General features: G+C 37.0%; 1 protein-coding gene across 1 annotated transcript in view; it reads right to left on the reverse strand.

The window, feature by feature from the left end:
• LOC126755643 (protein Wnt-5) overlaps positions 1 to 20124 on the reverse strand; it is a 239053-nt gene that overhangs the window by 60399 nt on the left and 158530 nt on the right. Inside the window, 1 exon segment of the mRNA XM_050468356.1 lies at positions 3573 to 3657. Coding sequence (XP_050324313.1) covers positions 3573 to 3657 — 85 coding nt within the window.

Genomic DNA, 20124 nt, shown 5'->3' on the forward strand with positions numbered 1-20124 from the left:
TGTATGCACACAATATCCATTTCCGCATCGTCCATTCACTTTAAATTCTATTGTAAAGTATTTTAGGTTTGTATTGTGGCAAGTTTACACGTGCGTAAAACGGTCTGCCGCCAACGACCAGTCCGTTGCTTTGTCTGTCGGCCAGCAATCATATAAATAAATGTAATTTAAGTGTTTACCCTATTTAATGTTTAAATGGTACCTTCTTTAATGACCTCTTTCTCTTTTGTTGTGCGAAATTGTTTTGCTGTTAAGCAAGTTTTGTGGCATTCATCCTAATGGCTTTGGAAGCTGTTTGAATTTTTGCTGCAGCACAAACATACACATACATACTTCTCGTGCGCATACCGGCGTGCCAGTGAATGAGAAATTATCTGCTCATAAATTGTATTAAATGTAGCATTGAATGCAATTAATTAATTTACAGAGTTTGCTTCAACATTTCCAATTTGATCTGTGGCATAGTCATAATGGCTTCAAAGTTTTGTTAAGTGTAAAATAACTTAAACATATTTATTATGGTTGTGTATGTTGACGAAGTTGTAACTATGCTGAGCAGCACAGCCTTTCAATAATGCCCAAATTTATGCAACGTTTTTAATATTGACACGTTAAACTACAAAATTTATGGAGAGTGTGGCCTACATTTATGCGTCATTTACTTTTTAAGCTAAGATTTAGACCTATGTATATCGGTGGGATAATCTAAAATGTTATTAGCAGAAATCTGAACAAAATTGGTCTGAAGAATTGGTGGGTAAATTAGTGAGATCTGTAAGTAAGCTTCATACTGTAGAATCTTCCACGGAATTGAGATCATCGCATAGTTAGAATATAAGATGTCGAATTCTGAAACATTACTATGTAATGGATATATTATAAATACTAGAAAAATAGAATTATCTTCCATAAATCTTAAAAATACAAAAATATGGTTTAATGATGAAACACTTAATTTCAATGAATAATAATGTTGGTTGTAAAAATCGCTGATAAAATGGGCGCCGGGATCCATTGCACTTAGTCAGATCTCAGGCGACCCTTCAAGCTTCCGAAATACTACAGTATTTTCTATGCGGAATTCTTTGCAGTCAGAAAACCTGCTCTGATACTGAAGAACTCAAGAAGCAACATAACAGAAGCAATTAAGGCAATAATCTCACATCGCCCTCGCCGGGAAATGCCCTTAGAAGCAGGAAGACTGTGGATTTGGCTGCGGCTAGAAAGCGCCAGCATAGAATATTCTTGTGACCTTGAACTCAATATACGGTTTCAGGCCAGGTTCCTTATAGTGAGTTCCAGGCCACAAGAACATTCCAGAAAACGAAATAGCTGATAAAATCGCCATAGTGCAGTCCATCTGGCTACCGAGCGAATACAGAAAATAGGCAAGTCGCTAAAAACAATACAAAGTGAAATTTCCAAAAGAGTTGACAGAGTGAGATGGAAGAATAACTTAGAGATAAGCAAGATTCCCAAGATCAAATGCAAGGGCACCGAAGGAAAACACGAAAGTTTTTTGCTCACATGGTCTGGAAAAGATTGCATGACGGTTGTTGGACTAGTTTTATGTCACAACTTAGTGGCAACACATGCAAGCCGAATGGTCAGTAGTAATGATGGCTTATACACAAAGTGCTGGGAAGTAGGCATAAGAGGGACGCTGGAACACCTCCACTGCCTCTGTCCGGCTTTATCTAGAACTCATCTTAAAAATCTAGGAGCTCCTCAGTTGAAGGGCATAGGTGCAATATAACTATTGAATATGAAGTATTTCTATAATTTCACAAAACAGTGACGCAAAAGCATATAGGATAGGGAACTTCAACGAGTGTTATACTGAACCTCCATTTGGCATTACAAAAGACCTGTAGGCTTTTGTATGACGTGACAGCCAGACAGTATAACCTAACTTAACCCTAATATATATTATATACATATATTCTTATAAGATAAGAGCACTGCTAAATACTCCTCCAAACATTTGACGTAAGGCAAAGAAATTACACTCAGTCCCGAAACTCACCGAACCAAATCCAAACACGCAGCTCTTGAATTTCAACACCAAATCTTGTATCAAATCAATTATAATTTGCTCAGCGCGGCACAACTTTTACCGCAACCTACCACAAATATAGCAACAGCATATTTTATATTAAGCGCTCAAGACCTTTCAAATTTCAATTATAAAGCTTCTAAGCCAACTTAATTTCCACTCAAATTTGCGACGAACTAAATCAACTTTCCCACCAACTAAATGAAATTGCGCACCTTACAGTAGTTGTTGTGCAAATGTCTGTCATATTTGTGATTGTATTAGTGTTCCGCACTAAATACGTTGACAATGTCAACTTGAGTCTTTAAAATCTCAACTTTTAATTAATTTATTAAAGTGGCCGGCTGCACACAACTGTAGAAAGTTGAATAGACAGAAGCAACTAAGAACAGCAACAACACAATAAACAACAATATAATAGCGTCAAATCAATTAAGGCAACACAATAAACCGAAAACAAGCAATGGACAAACAAGTCTAAGGAACACAGTTAGGCACGAGATCTCAGACAGACAACAGCAGGTACGCACAAAGGCAAGCAAAGTCATTAAGAGAGAAAGAGCGGCAGCTCAAGGAGCAATATTAGTTGCAAATAACACCGGAGCGCGTGTGTACGCAGCGAAAACTTCGACTTTTCTTGACAATTTGCACAAGATGCAGCCCCGCAGCGCAGTATACCTGAAGAAGCACACTTTACTGCTGTACTGTGAAATTTTTGCACTCCCTACTCTAAAGCTCCATTTCATTATCCTTTCAACTCGATGAAGCTACTCTGCGGCACTATCAAACACACGCCGTCCCATCTTGCTAGATCATAATGTTAGATAAGCTGTGCTCACTCCCGGCCGGTGAAAGTATTTGGAAGTTTATTTTAAAACGCTAACCCACCAGACCCGGAGCTTGGCGCAAAGTTCTCTCCCGTCACTAGCGGCTGCCCGAAAAGGGCAAACAATGCAGATTTTGTGCTTGTGCCGCCGCTTTTTGTTGTACATATCCACCAAACGAAAGCCTTTTTGTTGCTGTGTTGCCTCTTGTGACTGCTTATTATCTGCTCATTGTTGTTGTTGTTGTTGGCTTTTCGCTTGTTGATTGTTTTGAGCGTAACTTTGCAGACAGGAAATAATATTCATCATTTAATTAAGTCAAACTTAGAAGCCAAACGAACGAGCCGACAAACGAGCGTGGATACAAACGCAACAACAGCAACAAACACGCGCGCACTAATTCACGCGCACAGGTAGCAGTGAATCTCTTTGTTGGTTAATGAAATTAAAATTGATTAGAATAATTTAGGTATTTTGCCTTTTGATGAGTTGATCATAATAATTTAATTTGATAAATTGTTGTGTTTCGGGCCAAAGTTGTGCAGCACGAACAGTTTGTGGCATTAAATGGTTGTAAGAGTTTAGCTTTTCAAAAGGGATAAGTTGCACAGGGCGATTATCTACGATTTATTTCGGTTCACTTTGAATGCTTTACGTTTTTCAGTTATAATAAGTAATGATTTTCGGCTTACCCAATCCTGTTACCGGGCCGAAGACGGTATTATCGTCTGTTGTGCTGCAATTCCAGCGAAGGTTTTTGAATTGAAATTGACATTCCTGTAAGCAAACGAAAAAAAGACTATTAAGGTAATATTCATAATAATTAGTAAGCATTAGGCACTAAATTTTAACATAATGAGGTTTTCATAATGGGTTTAATTTCTTATAGTAATATCTTAAAAGAATAATTATTAAAGTTTGTGTTATCTTGGTGCTAAAATAATGTTCCATAAAAAAAATTGAGAAAAAATATATTATAATTTATAAATCTGACTAAATTAAAAATTTAAGTATCATTGGTACAGAAAAAATCTGTAAATAAATTCTGCCTATAATTATATTCGTGCGTTTTGCCTAGAAATAGCGTAACTTGATTATTCCTCCATTGCTCCAATATTCGAACATACTTTGGAAAGTTAATGTTCTTGAGTTTGAGATCTTTTTAAAGCTTTGGACTTGAAACCGACCTCTCGTCTGCAAATAATTGCGACGCCAAATTTTCAAACTATGTTTTTCGAGCTTTAAAAAACTCATTTGTACTTGTTAGACATGTTTAAGTGGTCTCATGCTCGCTAATATGACGCCAAACTAGGAAAGATTACATCAAAAGTATCTTTATATGATGAAACAGTTTAATCCAATGCATTATAAGCAACATTGAAACTTGCAACATCTTCACAGACGGATCTAAAATGGCTGATATAGTGGGCGCCAGGATCCATTACATTTTGCCTTCAAGTTTCCGCAGTGCTGCTAGGCGGAAGCCTTTGCAGTCAGGAAGGCAGCTGGGATTCCGAACAACGCACATCCGTATCGACAGAAAACCGGCGAAAGCCAAAAGGTAACTTCGCAATACATCAGAAAATGACCTTAGAAAGTGGCTGTACGTATACTGAGTTCCAGGCCACAAGAACATTCTAGGAAACGAATAGCTGTGCAGCCAAAAGTGTAGTCCATATGGAAAGTCATCGTGTTTTGATGGGAGGTTAGGAAAATGAAAGCATTAACCGACAACAATAACTCAACTTGAAGCGATTGCTGATAAACGCCCGAACCATGACAACCTTTGGGCTCAAGTTATAAGTTCGGTTAAAAACTTTTTGGGAAACAGCGATTGGAAAGTTTCGTTGGACCTACCTATAATCTAGTTTTTGTTCGACCTAACTACCATTTATTCCGGTCGACGCCAAATGTCCTAACTAGAAATCGGTTCACAACAGAAGAGGATATCTATAATTGGTTTGGTTCATTCTTGATCGTTAAGTAGTTACTCAATGTATAATTTAATGTTTTCTGAAAAAAGCTGTCAAAACGAGGTTTTTAACCAGCAGGTTAATTTATAAAGTGATAAGAGATGGAAAGCAAAGCCAAGAGCCCAAAATTGTTCGTAAGTTTGTTTTTCTTTCTAATCTGTGACAGACACGTTGAATGTGGTACTTTATGTTTGATACTTCAAAAAGTTATATCAAAAATTTAAAGTTTTTATCCGCCAAAGCGCTAACGCCATTTCGAAGGGAACTCATTTTATTCTGCCGCGACTGAAGTAGTAGCCTCACTTCTACTGCATTTATTATGATTGTAACCAACTCTTTTGATTATGAGTTAGCGTTCCTTATTAAATATAGTTCTTTATCTGAAGAAAAGTATCTTAGTTAAAGTGCGTCTTTTAATAAAAATATTAAAGAACCTTCAATTTTATGATTATACATCTGGTCTTTGAAATTATTTTTATCATAGTCATATATGTTTCTTATTGACAATCCTATATTTTGTATAAGTTGAACCAACGAGATTTATTGAACCGATCATCATACAATTTTATACAGATCTTTGAAATACCATTCCTAAAAACTTGGACGAAGTATTTTTTTTCGATTACAGCTTTTTGAAAAAATGTCGCCGAACTTTAAAATTTGTGTAAAAATGTCTGTACAATTTTGTGTTTTTTCGTTCGTTCAAGTTCTATGAACAAAGTTTTAACTACAAGTGAAACACGTATGCTTTCACTTTAGCTGATACTAAAAGGAGTTATTCCGTCAACGCGGGCGTATTTTTTCCGAGGGGCCACCAAAAATCTCGTTGAAATGGCCGAGTTTAAAATATTTGATTCCAAAAATTTCAGAATTTCTTTGTCAATGGTGTAAATTTTGTAACAATAAATAATTTTTATAAAACATTTAATTTATACGAGAAAAAATTTTTGAAAATAAATTGTTTTTTACCCGAGGAAACCCATATAACCCCTTAAAACGGTGTGTTTATCTATATGAGTTCGGGTTATTTACTGTGGCTACATTTGAGTATAAGAAGTCAACATACACTACAAATACCAAATACTTCGCTCTCTCAGCCCAAAACTTAGTTAATAAATTCAATAAATCTCAATATCAAGCACAAATTGCAAATTATGCATAACTTTTTGCTAGATTAAAGCGATTTTGCTAAATCAGCAAAATCAGTAACAGTCTGGATGTCCCATACTTATACGCAGGCAGTGTGAAATGAGAAAAAGCTTCTAAATTTATGACAAATTCCTTAAAAACCTTTAGACTTACATACATGCATTGAACGAATGGACGCGTATGCAAATATGGCAGTCGAAAGCAAAGGCGAAATCGCCAAGTCAGCAACGCACCAACACACTGACGCACCGACAAAGCGATTGTCTGCAGTTAATGTACTCAAATTTTGAATGCAAATATTGAATATGAGTAGTGGCTACTTTGGACCGGGGTTACTGCTTTGCTTCCTACACATAAGAAAGTAAGGCAGCCACACAAACACATGCACTCATGGAAATATGCACCTACTTGTGTTTGTGTGTGTGTTGGTATGTGAATTTTAAATGTATGCGAACTTAAATGGCTGTGACGGCACTGCCAAAAGACTAGCAAAAGAAAAGTTATTTACTTGAGTGCCAAGAGCGGCAAGCTGACACACAAAGCTTCGCATTACCGTTAGCGTGAGCCGTGCGGCATGCGGAAATGTTGTGCCATGTAGTACATAGTTTCGGGCGAATGAGCATGTCAGCTCACATTACACACATACCCATACATATTTGTAGTAAAATGCACATACTTGCAACATACTAATTGTCAACTACACACACTACAGACACGGCGCTTTTATTAGCTGAATGTGTGCAAATGTTTGCGCATATTTCATGCCGGCCTTTTTGTGTAATTTGCTGTGAAATAAAGTGGCATAAATATTCGCACTTTAAACACTTCGTACTTTTTGCTTGCAACAATTTACAGTTATCGGTACAGTTCGGTGGCACTAATAGTACGAATGCTTGTTTTGCTGATAAAGCAACGGCACTCAGCCCACCCAACTGTTGCAAGCAAATGCATTTTATGGCACCACCAACAATATGCATGTATGTTGCATGGCGTTCTGCCTGCTTATTGCGTTGCAGCTGTTGCAAGTGCAATTCAATTTCAGTGCTTTTTTCTTTCGCATGTGTTGCCACATCACAAACACTTGAAGTGGACACTTGAGTGTATTCAAATGAGTGGCTGCTCGCGCCTTTTTAAGGGTTGCACACAACAGCAAAAACAATAGCAACATAGCTATGGCAACAAAAAAAAGCTTTATTTAAAGCTTGAACGCTGGCGCATGCTAACGGTAAGTGGGTTTGAGTATCAAGTAATCGCATTTTGAAAATGCATAAAGAGACAAAAAGCGACCGTTATCGAAAAAAATCTGTTGCCAAAGGCCGAAAAAATACCCACTCACACCCGTCAATATAAAAGCGTATGCAATGAAAGGCATTGAGTGGTGACAGAATTGCCTGAAGTGAGTTTCTGAAGTGTCTACTTTTTTGCCGCAAATGAGTTCGCATGGCGGTGCGTTGCATAATAACAGGCGGTTTAATTAATGTGCAAGTGTTATGCAAATGAAGGCGTGTCGGTGTGGCACAAAGTGAAAAAATGCAGCACGTGCATTCACATGAAAAGCTTTTTTTGTTCAGACTTTTTTTCGGCGCAAAAGTGCTTTTTAAATTTTTGTGAAAATTTTAATTGCCCCCAAAGTTATACTTCAATGAATTAAAGGCATACCTTTCGGAGCAGATTCTGCTTAAAATTATCTACTGATTTGCTGACTGCCTAATGGCATTACTCTATAATAAGAGGCATATACGGAGTTGCAGCATAGGTCTTCAATTGACATGATAAGCTTTGAGTTCTTTTAGATATCTGGAATAAGGATTAATATTCCAGCTTACGGTTGTTAATCTCTATTCTGTTTCTTGATAACGAGAATTTGTATATATATTAGTAAGAAAGAAAAATTATTAAGGAAATTATACTTTATATTTTCCTATCACTGTTCCCTAAATTTATTTCTCTCTCTCCATATGTCCTCCGCCGGCCTTTATAGCTAACTTACAAATTTGGTAGACTAACATTACATATTATATAACAAACATAAAGTATTATTCTTTAGTGCTTAGTGGGACCAAACTAATTGTAATACTTTCAGGAAAAATACGACTTTAACAGATTTCATTCTATATTTCTTTAGTGTTAAGCGTTTCGATTCTGAAACCTACTAAAGCCTTTAAAAATTATCAAGAAACCAATTTATTACGATACTAAGTCAGTTATAGCTTAGTAAGTTGGCAACCTTTGAAACGTTTGAACTTTAGGACACCGAAAGTCCTTATAGACAACAACTGATCTTTTGGAAAAACAGCAAAAGTGAATTTGAGTTCTTACATCATTTGCACACTATTGAAATATTCATTAATAATGAGTAGAAAAACTGTAAATTCTGGACTTTCGATGTAAATAAAAGCTTCAAGGCAAATTTCAAAAACTATGAAGTTCAGTTCAAGATAAACTACTATAACCTGTAAAATTATAGATCGTAGTGAGGTCTCATATGGTTTGCACTAAAAGTGTTTCTATTAAAATTACGAAATCGGTCAAGATTTCATTACGAAGCTCGCTTGGGGCGACTCAATGAGATATACAAATATTTTTCTATCAGCAAATCTGTGTAAATTTCTTATTAGTTAAATGTGAAATTTGTGAAGAAGTTATCTATTTGTATTGATTGTCTTGTCCAGTTAGCTAAATCAGGTGAGCTCTCATGTAAGGGACGGTTGGTGATGAACTTTGGGGCAACTTTCCGAAAAATAGACAGATCCACAAATTGGTAAATATACGTAAAATCTTTTGAAGAGCAGCTAGGTTTCCATAAACGTCTTGTACAATAATATTTTTAATAGTATATAGGACGGCAATGGAAAGTGTTATCAGAAGCAAGCAACTTCACTTCTATTCAGTGCCAGGCCACAAAGTTATCGAGGGCAATGAAATAATGGACGAGATTGCCAAGAATGGTGTACGGCTAAAATCCGAAAACGTGATCAACATTGGGAAACCTATGCATTATCTATATGACGATCTCGACAGAAGCATGGCAAAGAATATCAAAACCTATTAGAACGGGCTACCTAGGTGCAAAACTGCAAAAGTCATGTGCAGAACTGCAAAAGTTATGTGCAAAACAATAGATCGGAAGTAAACACAATTCCTATTGTCACTCGATAGAAGAGACTGTAGGAATGATCGGAATACTAACAGGTCTCTGCCTGTTGGCGACACACTCCCGCAGGATTTGTCTGACGGAAGGTGAAGGCTGCAGGCAATGTCTAGAGCAGAGCACCAGGGAAACAATGGAACAGTTCTTGTGTACTTATCCCCCATTGACAATACTACGCTGTAAGCATCTGGGGTTCCCACGGAATGACACACTGGAGGAAGTATCGATAGCGTAGGCATCCTAAAGAATGACTACTCCTCTTGGACTTAGCAACTGAACTCCATCTGGTATCGCAAAGGACCAAAACTGGTCTATGCGTGGCTTATTGGTTTACCAGATTATTTTTTTGTAGTTTGCATCGTTGCCTTAGGTTATACTCCATGACAAATGTCTCCATACAAACACTTTATTCCGATCGTTCAGCTCATATGGTAGCTGTATGCTATAGTGGCCCGATATCGGCAGTTTCTACTAATTAAACGCTTCTTAGGGAGAAAAGAACATGTGCAAAATTTCAGATCGATATTTCGAAATCTGAGCGACTGAAGGGGCGTTGTTGAATCCACTCAGCTCGTCAAGCTGGTCATAAAAATCAATATTTTAAAGGGTCTCCGACGATTCACTTTGATTTTTAAAAACTTCATAGCAAACTTAATATACATTTTTAAGGGTTTAAAATATGCAAACATATGTATGCACATATAAAATTTCGCAATTTTCACAAAAAGCGACGGTTCAACCGCGCAATGCGCAAAAAACAACAACTTGCTATCGAAACTGAAACTGAAGCCCGAAATGTAATAAAAATCCGAATGAAAATGAAAATCGCTGTGACACAAAGGCTTAAATTTTGCATGCAACCAAAAGCAACAAGAACAAAACGAAGCCAAAAATCTATTTTGCGAATAAAATTTTACTTTCTGGCGTGGGTGCAACCATACACACAGGCAACACATGCCAGCGCGTCAACAACGACAACAACAGCAATTGTAATGAATTGCAATCGCATTATCTGTATGTGCCCCAAAGCAACAATAACTCAGCTGCATTACCGAATCATAAATATGCATCTGCATTTCCCCTCCAACCCTTGGCCGCTAACCACTAACGTCACGCCGCATTTTGCAATTATATATTTACGGTATCTCTTTCGGCTGATGCGTGCACCCCCGTGTACGCACGTTTACCGCAAACTGTCGCGCAGACTGCACTCACCAACAGCCAACCAAACCACCCACCCAAAAGCGTATTATATTAGGCATTTGGCCACATAGCTCGAGGCTGCTTGCGAAATACGCCGCCGTTGCTGCCACCAACCGCGCTGCGTTACGTTGCGGCATGGTGCGTTGTGCGTTCAATTAGAAATTTTTAATTTAAATTTAAATTCAAATTAGTTTATCAAATAGAAGTTCGTTTCGGCGGAAGCGTTGCACACATTTTATGCCACAATGTGCTCATTTTACTGAGAGCTTTTTGTTGCTACAAAATATTTTTTTCAAATTCATTTACGTTGTTATTGCAGCAAACCTGTGCATGCGTATGAGTATTGATGTGTGTTTGTGTAAGTGTGTGCTAATGCAATGTTGCCGCAAGTCAGGCAGGAAGCAAACATGCCGCACTGCATATGTTTGCTTTTAAAAGTGCTTATGTCGGCTATGCTATATTTACATATTTATTAAAGGCACTCACTGTTATTTGCACGATTGTGAAATAAATTCAACAAATTATTGAAAAGTGTTTTGCATTTTATTTCAATTTGTTTGTGGAGTAGCTGGGAAATATTTGCAAATTGATTTGATATTATTTGTTTAATTATTGTGTTTCATATGAATTTTAAAATGAAATAGTAAACCAGTGGAAATTTGGAGATTAAATGCATGGGCTGCTGATATGCTTAAACTTTAAACACATTAAGTTTGTTGCTTATTTAAGTTTATGGCTAAAAAGCTGCTTCTGTAGCATGAGAATTAAGTAAATTGAGTTTTTGAAAAATTTAAGAAACCATCTCGTAGGTAAAACTCAGTGTCTCTTTCGTGTTAAGTTACTTATTTATTTCGCTTTTAGTGATTTTTAATAGTACCGTTATATGGGGAGTAAGTGGGTTACCATCCGATTTTATTGATTTTCACAGTGGCGGTAGGAGTTCTTATAACGTTTGCGCGAATTTGATTGTTGTAGCTTTAGTGGCTTCGGAGATATTTAAATTGAACCTATTAGAGGGCCGGCCCAAGCCCACCTTTTTCAAAGATATCTTAGATTTTACTCAAGTTTCAGCACGGACAGTCACCCTGATTTCATCTCGTCTCGTCATATATAACGGGTGATCCAACTAGAGGTTTTTTTTCAAAAGCCGTATCTTGAGAGATGACGCATGAGTCGTGTTAAGCTGTCATGGTATTTTTGCTCAATATTGTTTGGCATTTCTCCATGGAAAGACTTAAGCCAAAATAACGCTTTTATTACGAAAATTCACGTTCTTTAAATAATGTGTTTCGCGCGTTTCGCTCAACTTGTTGCCAACATAATCGGCCTACTGAACATACTGTTAGCAACACCATTACTCATCTGGAGGCCCAGCATTCATTTTCGGATAATATTCGACCGAATAGACCACTTTCAGCACGCAGTGAAGAAACGATAGCAGGGTCAAACCAGGTTAAGTGGTCCATGAAAATTTCGAAAAATCTCCGATTTAGAAAATTAGCAGTTCATTAGGAAGGGGATCAGACGCATACCCCGTGATATAAATATTTTATCAAAATTATTATTTTTTGTTAAAGTTATTGAAGGCTGAAATTTAGAGCATGATACAATTGTAAAATTATTTTCTCATAAACTACCAGAGATAAATTGATGAAATTTTGTGAAGTCAAAGATAAATTTTCGTGCTATATTATAAATATTTTTTCATGGTCTTTTTTTAAATAACAATACTTTACATAATTTTTTGTTAAGCAATTAAAATTTTTCAGATGTTCTTCACGCTAAAAAAAACTGAAAAATATGTGACAGAACGCGGAAAATATTCGACTTTAATTATCTGCAAACAAATTTTTGTTCATTCATACCATTCCAAAGATATTGAATTTTTTGTCCCTCTACCTCTCTTAAAACGTATGGCACAACCATCGTCTGACACTTCTTTGCATGCTCCACCAACCGCACTCATCTAACACCTATCCCTTTGTTCCGACCCCGTCGAAACAGCACGTTTCTTGGGCCTTCTGTTAGATGACGTAGATCTTAAATTCTCTTATCTCTATGGGCTCTTGAAAAGTTCCTAGAAGATCCGACGTTTTCGAACCAAACTTCTTTCAGCAAGGGAAACGGTGGGACGAGGAGCAACCTGAAGAGATTCAAGTGTTGCCATTTCATCCAGAAAAAAAACAACGGTTTGGTGTAGTTTGTAGGCCGGTGGAATCATCGGTCAATATTTCTACAAAAATGATTCCGGTGAGAACGTAACTTCGGTGAGCAGATAATTTCACGTTTTGGGCTGGTCGATTGGCCACCAACACCATTCGCCTGATACCAGTTGAAACGAAAGGGTCTTCGAAAATTGGACTCAATGGATGATCATCTGAGACATAGCTAGGGCCAACAATTGAAAGAGATAATCTTCAAAAAATAAATGCCAAAGAATGTTCTTGTGAATGATAATAAACATTCCCCATTTAATTTGTAGTTTCTGTGTTTTTTCTTCAACAAAGTAGGGAATCTCGAAATGGATATATATTTCAATTCAAACTTTGAAACAAGAAAAATACTAAAATACATGGAGAAATGGAGTGTAAAAGTTTAATTTTCTGCATGTGTATTTGCCTCTCGCAAGATAACATCAAAAAGTCGCATTCACTGCATCTGGCATCTTTGGGTATATCGACCTCAATGCATTCAGTTAATTGCAGTCACTCCTTTTCGCATAACTAAGTGGATCAGATATGTTTTGTAGATAGCAATCGGACATGCCTACAACCACTCACGTAAAAAATAAAATAAAATAATAAAGAACAAACTCATTGTACGTCTCTTCAATGCACTTAACATAAATATATTGGCCCTTCAGAATTTCATTATCGTAGCAACAACATCGGAAATCATTGCCCATTTACTTTTTATTTACCTCTACGCTTCATGTAGAAACTTCAGGCGAACTCACAGCTAATGAGAGCTGCTATAAGAAATACAAGTATATATATACTAATACATATATACATATATGTATCTGCACATTTGCTGAAATATATATGATATTTATATATATGAGATATATGTATATTATTAATATTAAGGTTGTTAATTGCTAGGCCATGCTGCTCTACAATTTGAAAAGCACTGTAAAAGCGGTGATAACCGGCGCCCGCTTTTTTATTTGTTTTTTTTTTTTTTATTTTCCTCACAACTTAAAATTTTTCCACAGTAAGCATTCGAACCCAAGATACACTGTTCTTTGTTCACGCACTGAACCCATTGAACTACCGTTATCGCTCACACCAACAAAGTGGCGCATACTTGTACTTGTGTAGCAATAAATAACCCTAATTCCAATCAGGTTAATGATGTATGCGACTAAAGGAGTTTTCCGTTATGAATAGAACGCCTGTCTTATCGCGTTTCCCGGCAACACGGCGTCAAATTAAATTTAAATTGCGCACAATGGCAAGCAAAAGCGACTAAATTCGAGGAGTATGTACCGAGAGCGCATGTAACACACATTGCTCCCACACATGCATACGTGTGCGTGCGTGCGTTCGTAGGCGCTCGGCTAATCAATAGTAGAAAATCAAGATCAACTTCCAGCGACGTATCCGTTTGCTTGGTTGAGTGATGAATGCATGCGAGTTTGAAGAAACGCCTTCGGAAAGGGGGGTATGGGGCTTGTGACCCCCATTGTATTGAAATTACTTGACTTTAAGTTGTATGAGTGAGTGTGTCCTGTTGTTAGTGTGCAGTGAATGTGAATGCGAATGCAGTATTGTTGTTGCTGCTGATATGCAAATATATGTACTTACACAACTACATATGTAAATGTGGTTTCGTCACTTTCTCTGCCATTGCGCTGAAACGCCATGCCAACGCGCCTGTATGTAGGCAACACTTTATCGAAAGCATGCGTGAATGTGATGTTTGTATGTATGTGTGTGTAATAGCTGCGCTTTACTTGGTCTATCAGTTGGCATTTATCAGCATTTTATTATATATGAACAGGAAACTGCTTTGGTGGTTACCCAGCGAGCCACTACCATTATGATTGGAGCTAGTACTACAAAATTATTTATTTAGACAACCTAAGTACCTTAGTTTAAATTGTATCACCTTCACGAGTAGATAATAAAATTGTGTTCAATATGTGTAAAAAGAAATATCCACTACTATTTTCCGCAACCCATTCCAATTTAAAGGCCAATTAGTACTTTGGTACCATCGCCCGCAACTCACTGCTTATTGGGTTTTGTGCTGTAACACAATGTATAAGAAAATCAATGCCCGCACTTTCATACATACACATATATGTTAATGTGCAAGCGCGTGCTAATATTCAGGCTGTCATTGTCGTAGAATTGTGTTGCTAAGGGTTAAAATTCAATTATGCTGCCAATTTTCGTAGCATCTGAACAAACTGCCAATGAAAGAGTCATCGAAAAGACGGAGGAATCAATTTTGTACTTACCAGCGGCAGCAAAATATTCACTTATAGATTGATAATATGCACCCAGTAGTGGGAAATACTGTTAAAATTTTAATATATTAAGAAAAAATGCAGAGAATTGCAGGCTATATGTAGTGGAAAGTAGAGGAACTATATAGAAAGAGTTTGTAGGGAAAATAAAGATATTAAAGCGATGCACCAAAGCCTAGGGAAAATCACATCTTGAAATATGTTCTTGAATTTTTATTGATCAACGGCTGCAAATGTTATTAATTTTATAGCTTTTAGTTTCTCACTACTTGCTTATCTAGTAATTTCACAGGGTGTTGTGGGCTTTATTCAAAATATTGAGCCTTTTGGCGCTTATAGCTCCCAATTTTAAATATTATAAATCTTTGAATATGTTTTGCGACGACCGAAACGAAAGAGCAACATCAATTTTTCGACGGCCTTACAAACTTGATCCCCGGAGCATGCCGCAATAGCCGCCCTTTTGTCTCAGAAGATATTTGTTGAAACTCTAAAATTTGTTTACCTGACAAAGCCCTGCAGATAAAAATCCGATTACTTTTCCCTAACTCCCGGAATAAATTGCCAAACATAGCCTTTCTTGAGAGCTTTAGACTGCCGTAATACCTTAATTCTTTACTTCGCAATTTTATGGAGTTCGACCTATCTTGGAAGCATCATGAACTTTGAAAGCTCTCCACACTGTAAATCTTCAATATAACATCTCTTTTACCAATAAAACGTACATCAAAGTGCAGGTTGAGGGTTGGGGGAGACAGATTAGAATGGGAGTCATATAACCTGTTTGAGCTCCAATGGACCATGGGATCCTCTGTTGGCCACTCAGGTGGGGTGGCGGCGCAGTGCGAGAACTGGGTGCAGGTTGCACAGTCGGAGAGGCTATGGTCGCAGTAGTGCGTAGGCAACATGACGCCACGTAACTTGTGGTCCACTCCCTGTGTGAGTTAAGGCCGGAGCAGGTCTTAAGATGGATCCATGCATTGCATGTATTACACCTGACGGAGGTGGAGTTTGGATGGATGCCTTTTTGGCGCAAATGCAGCAGTAAAATTCCTCCTGGCCCGGGTTGGACTCAATGCCAACACGAGTCAGGAGGATACGGAGCAACACCTTGCAGCAAAACGTAGCCTTGCAGCAGACGACAAACTTAAACTAATACTCACCGATCCAAACGGGGTTAGATCGCCGAAAAAACAGCTATTGGCCGAGTAAAATCCGGGTCAGTTGCGGTGCGTAGAACCTGCTGTCATAAGAATCGTTCTGGATACTGTAGCAAGTTGAACTCCTACTTATCCAGAATAGACCCCGACATATCCAATATATGTCCTGCGTGCAATGACTACCCGCATGACCCTGGCCACCTCTTTGCATGCCCCCCCAACCCCACTTATCCCACACCCCTCACCCTTGGTCCGACCCCGTCAAAACAGCATGTTTCTTGGGCCTCCCGTTAGATGACGTCTACGAAAACTTAGCGAAGGCATACCATTCAAATGGGGAGAAGGTATCTGCTAAAAAAACAATGTTCGATGCAAAATTAGTCAAAGTTATTCTTAGATTGCTAAGGCTAGAATTGAGAAGTTTTTCAATGGTCAATGTAAAAAGTAAAATTAAGCGTAGCCTCCTGATTGAACATGCCGTTTGAACGGAAACATATAGTAGATGGATGCTAGAGGGGTCTATAGGAAAGAGCTAGTGGAGAAAGAGGAGAAGGTAATAGAACTTCAGCCTAAAACGAGATTGATATATTGATATATTGTAATAATATTGATCAATATATTCATATGGTGGCATCTTATGCTGCGTGTTAACCTCGCCATTGAGCTTACGAGCTTAAGATTGTCTTTCGAGAACATCACTGCGATGATTTCACCTTTTTACGAAAAAAGTGTCATAACTCAAAAACATAAAATTTGGGTTAAGGTGTCGAAAAAAACCTATCCACAATTCATGCATGAGTGTATTATTATTTTTACTAAATTTTCAGTTTTATTAAATTTTGTTAGTAAAATGTTATGAAAACATTCATATTTTTTTACACAAATTATTCAAAAACTAACAAAAAATATAAATAACTCATTTAAGGTGTATATAGATTTTAGGGCATTTTAGCACTTCACTATCGGGTTAATATTTCCTATAAAATGGCTACAAATATGTCCATTTCGTTATTGGCGTCTACTAAGCAAACATGCAAACGGCCAATTTAACCAGCGAAAAATCACTCAAACCGCCCCGAAATTCGCAGAGACTTCACTTCACTTGCGTTGACTAGAAGTTGGCGTGCACAAATACGAAAACAATTACAAGCCCGAAATTGTAATTACTTTGTGTCGCATAGCGAAGTTTAATGTGATTATAATGGATAGCATTGCCTTATTACAACACATCAACTAACAAACACACACACTCACACATGCATGCACGCATCTGCAGCATGAATCAATTGTAGTTGACTGCCACACGAAATTGCGAAGTCAACATTCATGCAACAGTTAACAGTCTGAAGGTTTTGTGTTGCATGCAACTGCTGCAGAAATTCTAATAAAAAGCAAGCAATTTGGAAAGGGAAAGTGAATAATGGACGCACACATGGGCACACATGTTAAGATACGCGCAGCTCTATATCCATCAGGCTAGTTATTAGCAGTGGCATTAATGGAAAAGGGCGCTTGCACAACTGCACAGAAATATGCGTGTATGTGTGAGTGCTTTACGGGCAGTTAGTTGTGAATTTGTGCTGTTTAAGGCACAGGGATTTACGGCATGCATGCCAAGCTACAAAAGGGTTGAGTTGCATACTGGCAGCTCAACGTTTAGTGAATAAGCTGCAGCAAGGACTAACGATTAGGTTTTCTAAGGGATGTGATGCTTGAGTACTACACTTACGGCTAAGTGTGTATGTTTGTGTGCAAATGTGTGTGTATGTGCAGCATTTGCACTTGTTGTGCTGCAATTAATTTGAGATTTTGTATGTTTGTTGAAAGCGCTCACATGTCTGCCACTTGCAACATGCTACTGCTCACATGGCTACCAGGTTGCTTAAGCTCCTGCGGGTATATCCTAGTAAGACCGGTGTGACTAGTGCTTGTTCCGCCATTAGATGCAAAGCTAAAATTAGGGAAATTCATAAGTGACACAAAGAGGATTTTCGGTAGAATTCTGAGTTGGGTATTATTAGTATTTCGCAAACAATTGGATTACGGAAAAGATATTTCGGTATCAGAAGACTGTCTAAATTTTATTTTCAAACGTAACATTTAGAAAGTCAAAAAAAAAATTCTAAAAAAATTGTCAACTACAACCTTTTTAAATATAATTATGAAACATAACTTCTTTCTCGTTCAAAAATATTTTTTTTCTAAAAAAATTGTTCAAATTGAATACTTCATTCATTTAAGTATTATCTTTCTAAATAAATATGAATTTAATCAAAGTAGCTATGTCTGTGTTCACTTTGTTTTCAAATACATTCTCAAACAATAATTCAAAAATTTAATTTTTTCTTTCATATGTAGACTGTAACCGTATTCCCACCTTCAAAAAATAATTTCATGCAATTTCATAAAATGTTTTCATTTTCATGTTAGACACAAGTTCAATTTCCTGCAGGGTTCGTGCTCATGTGTGCACATACTTCCAAAAGGCGCTTGTAAATATTTGTTTGTTTCATTTATTTTAAGTTTGAAATTGTTATAGCAAGCTGGCTAAGTTGCCGTTAAATTGTTTTCGCTCTACGAAATTTATACGCTGGAATGTTGACAAGTGACTTTAGTCTAAGCTTCAGCCAGAAAGTTTGTAAGGAGTGAAAGTTAAGGCAAGCCGGCACGAAAAGAGTTTAAAGTGTCTTAATGTCGAAAATAGAAACATTTTCAAGAGTGTTTTTATACAATTATAAAAGCATTGTCTGCAACATGAACGAAATTAGTTGCAAGGAATTTTTAATACGTTTATATCCCTTCAGGTGGATGACTAAACAAAGTAGCACATATATGGACTATAGAAGAGCATAATGTTGGATCACACTTATAATAGAAATTAATGCTTAAGAATTGTCAAAATTAATCGTAATATGTATGTCCGGAAGTTATTCTATGGCAAATTGTCAGTATACTTAAATAGTATAGATTCATGAAGCAAAACTCGAAAAAATTAAGCAAAAATCAAAAAACAGTTCCGTAAACAAAAAATTTAATATTCTGTGAATTGCTTTTTTTCACGTATAGTAAACCATAAATTCAAATCAGCAACTGTCAATACAATCGAAACATTGCTTACACTTTTTCAACTAGTTAAAGGTTTCTGGCATTCCAACTCATTTGGGGGTATATAAACAAATCATTTCCAAAATAAAATAAAACACTCGAAATTGAAATCCGATCACTACAATCTGACGCAGATCAATCATTCACACCAATCCGAAGAACGATTGCATAATCATATATGTATGTACATATGTATTAGTTATAACCAACTCGAAAAAGAAATATCAATCACAGTCCTGGCTCTGTTGACAGATCGTTAATAGGCACCAACGTCTTATTAAAAATATATATTATATACATATGTATGTATAAACAGTCACCAGCACATCGTTGAAAGATGAAACCAAGTAGCTTCTCTTCAGTCCAGTTTTAAGTCTAGAATAAACAAACAGCTCAAATTAAACAAAAAATTTCAAAAAAAAAATATGATCTTGAATTGATTCTGATTAATTGTATAAACAACAGTTTTTAAGTCAGGAAAATTCGATGTCTTCCTTATATTGTGACAAAATAGTAACCGGCAATTGTAATTTAAATTTCTCGGGATATTTAAAAAAAATGTATTTTGCTAAGTTTGTAGGACTGTCCCTAATTACTATGCCAAATATGAGCGTGATCCTTAAACCAGTTTGTTTACAGTAGCATCGTAAGTAGTATTATTTACAGTAGTACAAAGCCTTCAGAGGTCGAGAGAACGTTGAAGACATGCCTCGTTCCAACGACCGTCGACCTCTTCAACTGAATAAAATGTTAAAAAAGTGAAGGATATAGTGCTTGAAAATCTTCAGGCAAGTGTTAGAAAGATAGCAAGAGAGCGTTCTAATGATTTTAGCGGAAATTTTGTGTATGAAACGCGTTCTTGCTCGACTTGTCCTGATAAAGCTGAATCGTTTTCTCAAAGAGTACCGAAAACAGGTATCTTTGGACATGCTTGGTCATCCAAACAAGTAGACAGTCATCGGAATGGAGGGAAAAAAACGAGCCGAAGCCAAAACAACCACGCCGAAGCATTTCAAAAATCAAGGT

The sequence above is a fragment of the Bactrocera neohumeralis genome, chromosome 4, assembly GCF_024586455.1.
Source record: "Bactrocera neohumeralis isolate Rockhampton chromosome 4, APGP_CSIRO_Bneo_wtdbg2-racon-allhic-juicebox.fasta_v2, whole genome shotgun sequence".
NCBI lineage: Eukaryota > Metazoa > Arthropoda > Insecta > Diptera > Tephritidae > Bactrocera > Bactrocera neohumeralis.